The sequence below is a fragment of the Vicia villosa genome, unplaced genomic scaffold (genome assembly GCF_029867415.1).
Source record: "Vicia villosa cultivar HV-30 ecotype Madison, WI unplaced genomic scaffold, Vvil1.0 ctg.000896F_1_1, whole genome shotgun sequence".
Lineage (NCBI taxonomy): Eukaryota > Viridiplantae > Streptophyta > Magnoliopsida > Fabales > Fabaceae > Vicia > Vicia villosa.
The window spans coordinates 570,635-573,046 of record NW_026705404.1 but is presented as its reverse complement, the minus strand read 5'-3'; the positions used below and the strand labels follow the sequence as shown (position 1 = coordinate 573,046).

Sequence of the window (2,412 nt, the reverse complement as noted above, 5' to 3'; positions counted from 1 at the left end):
GCACAAAAGCCGAAGAGTCTACAACCGGGTAGGATAATGGGCCAGAGTAGGAGTGGGGGAAAAGGAAGAAGTCCAGTACTCACTACAACCCGAATACCTTGAGCACCAATAACGTTGTAGCAAACAAGTTTAACCTAACGAGCTAAGCATTTAGAGTTGAATTGAATTGTTCGTAAATTTAAAATGAATGTCGTTTGAGCTTAAAAAATTCATATCAAACTCGAGTCAAATTTCAATCTAAAGCAATTCTTATCGAGTCGAATCAAATTGAGACAAATTCGAATGGACTCATCTTATTTCCAACCTTACCGATGATGGACTATGAAATTATCTTAAGTCTAGTCTCAAATTAAAAAGGGTCAATATAAAACAAATTTGAAAGTATTAAATAAATGCTAACAAAAAAATCCATAATTTATAATAAACTATTTTTTTATTAGATTTGCTATTCATACACTACACTATATAAAGTTTTCCTTTTCTACTAAAATACTAATAAAATAATCAACCCAGCATTTTGAAAAATGTGAACCTTATTATTTATCATTTAAACATGTGTGTATACTTTTCAGTGTAAGCATATCATTTCTGTTTTTTTATTTATAAAAAGTTACACATAAAAACATGCAAAAACTACACGTTGAGAAACAAAAGTGAAACCACATAATCATGCTAGATCCTCAAGTCCTTTATTAAACAAAAAAGTGAAAACATCCATTTCACTCTTTGGCAAAGCTAACCCTATCTCAATCCCACCCTCAAAATCTCTACTCTCAACAAAAGAAACACCTCTTGTAAAATCAATTGAAATCTCTTCAATTTTCTTAGGCCTTCCCCACCCAAAATTCAATTCATAAAGTTTCAATTTTGGAGACCATGTAACATGAACATGTTCCTCTGACCCATGTAACATTTCCCAATCCAAAATCCACTTTTCACCTTCCCCTAAAATTGATGCATCAAGTTTCTTAATTGTGCTTCCAATTTCTTTAGCCGCAATAACAATTCCATCTTCTCCTAGTAAATCCTTTCTTCTCAATGATACCTTTCCAAATCCAACACAATTGCCAAAATAATTCTTTGGTACTTCATATTCTAACCTTGTTATTCCACCAGCAATGAATCCAAAGTGTGTAACATCTTCATTAACAAACTCTTGTTGGGTTTTAACCAAACAAACCCAAAAAAAAGCACTAGTTAACACATAAGGAGATAAATGCAAAGGAAGAGATGTTTTCTTTTCTTTGCATGATTCAAGAATTTTTTTTTTTACTTTCTCCATTTCACTTGTACTCATTGAGAATGTAGCTCTAGTCATATTTGAGAAATCCATTTTTATTGCTCTACAACTATCTATGACATTTCTTTTTCTTAAATCTTTTAAGAAAACTCCGCGAAGGTCTTTTTCGTCGATGATCACGTCTCGGTCGTAAAAGGGTAGTGACTTTATTGATGGTGAGGGTTCAAATGTAGTTGAAGAACAATATGAGGACCATGTTTTGATGAAATTGTGGAAGGTTCTTCCATCAGCAATAACATGATGAAAAGCTAGGCCAATGGAAAAGCCATAATTTGGGAATGATGTGATTTGAATAGCTAACAAAGGGAACTCTTTGTGTTCAAATGAAAAGATTTCTTGCAATTTTGGGACTAAAGAGTGAAATTTGTTGACATCTCTTACATGATAAGAGCATAAGTGTTCGAAGTCGCTATTTGATTCAGCGACTACGAATGAAATGGAGTTGTCATGAGTGAATTTGAGTTGGGGATCGGTTAGACCGGGCAAGGGAACAAATGTACCGGAAAATGGGAAGTAATGTTGAAGTGTAAGAGAAAGAGATTGTTTAAGTTTTGGGACAATGGTGGTTGTGAAATGTGAAATTGAGTGGGGGAAGTCATAGAAAAATAGAGGTTGGCTTGGAGAAAAGAGAAGCCAAGGAATGTCAAAGAATGTTAGTGGGAGGGAAGATGTTTTTGGAGTTGTATTGAGTGGGGGTGTGATTTTGCAATGATCAAGAACATTCAATGTGAAAGGTGTGGTTGTGGTGGACATGTTTTGTAAGAGGAACTAAGAAAGTGTGAGATAATTTTATAATGTGATGTTCTTATAGATGTGAAGAGATATGTATATATGTTGTGAGGGTGTTGAATGAGTATCTCTTATGTATTGAAAATATTCGGTTAAAAATGAGAATATGTCTTATTGTCACTTCCTTTAAAATATAGAACACATGGTGATTATGTTAGAATAATAAATGAAAATATAACGTGTGGTTAGGTATGACATATTAAAGAAATGGTCAAGAAGTTCCACCCCAAGTAGTCATTGTTAAATAATGGTGGATACTCTTTGATGTCAAAAATAGTGGTCATTTAGCTCATCTTTTGTAAAAGAGACGAGAGATTATCCGA

General features: G+C 33.5%; 1 protein-coding gene across 1 annotated transcript; it reads right to left on the bottom strand.

The window, feature by feature from the left end:
* Positions 1-601: 601 nt before the first annotated feature.
* LOC131632056 (anthocyanin 5-aromatic acyltransferase-like) lies at positions 602-2,128 on the bottom strand. The gene has a single exon (XM_058902821.1). It carries the CDS (start codon positions 2,051-2,053, stop codon positions 668-670), a length of 1,386 nt encoding a protein of 461 aa, XP_058758804.1. The 5' UTR covers positions 2,054-2,128; the 3' UTR covers positions 602-667.
* Between the last annotated feature and the right edge of the window lie 284 nt (positions 2,129-2,412).

What these genes read in the sequence shown, in the direction of transcription:
- LOC131632056 (XM_058902821.1), bottom strand. Translation starts at nt 2,053, where the DNA reads ATGTCCACCACAACCACACCTTTCACATTGAATGTTCTTGATCATTGC.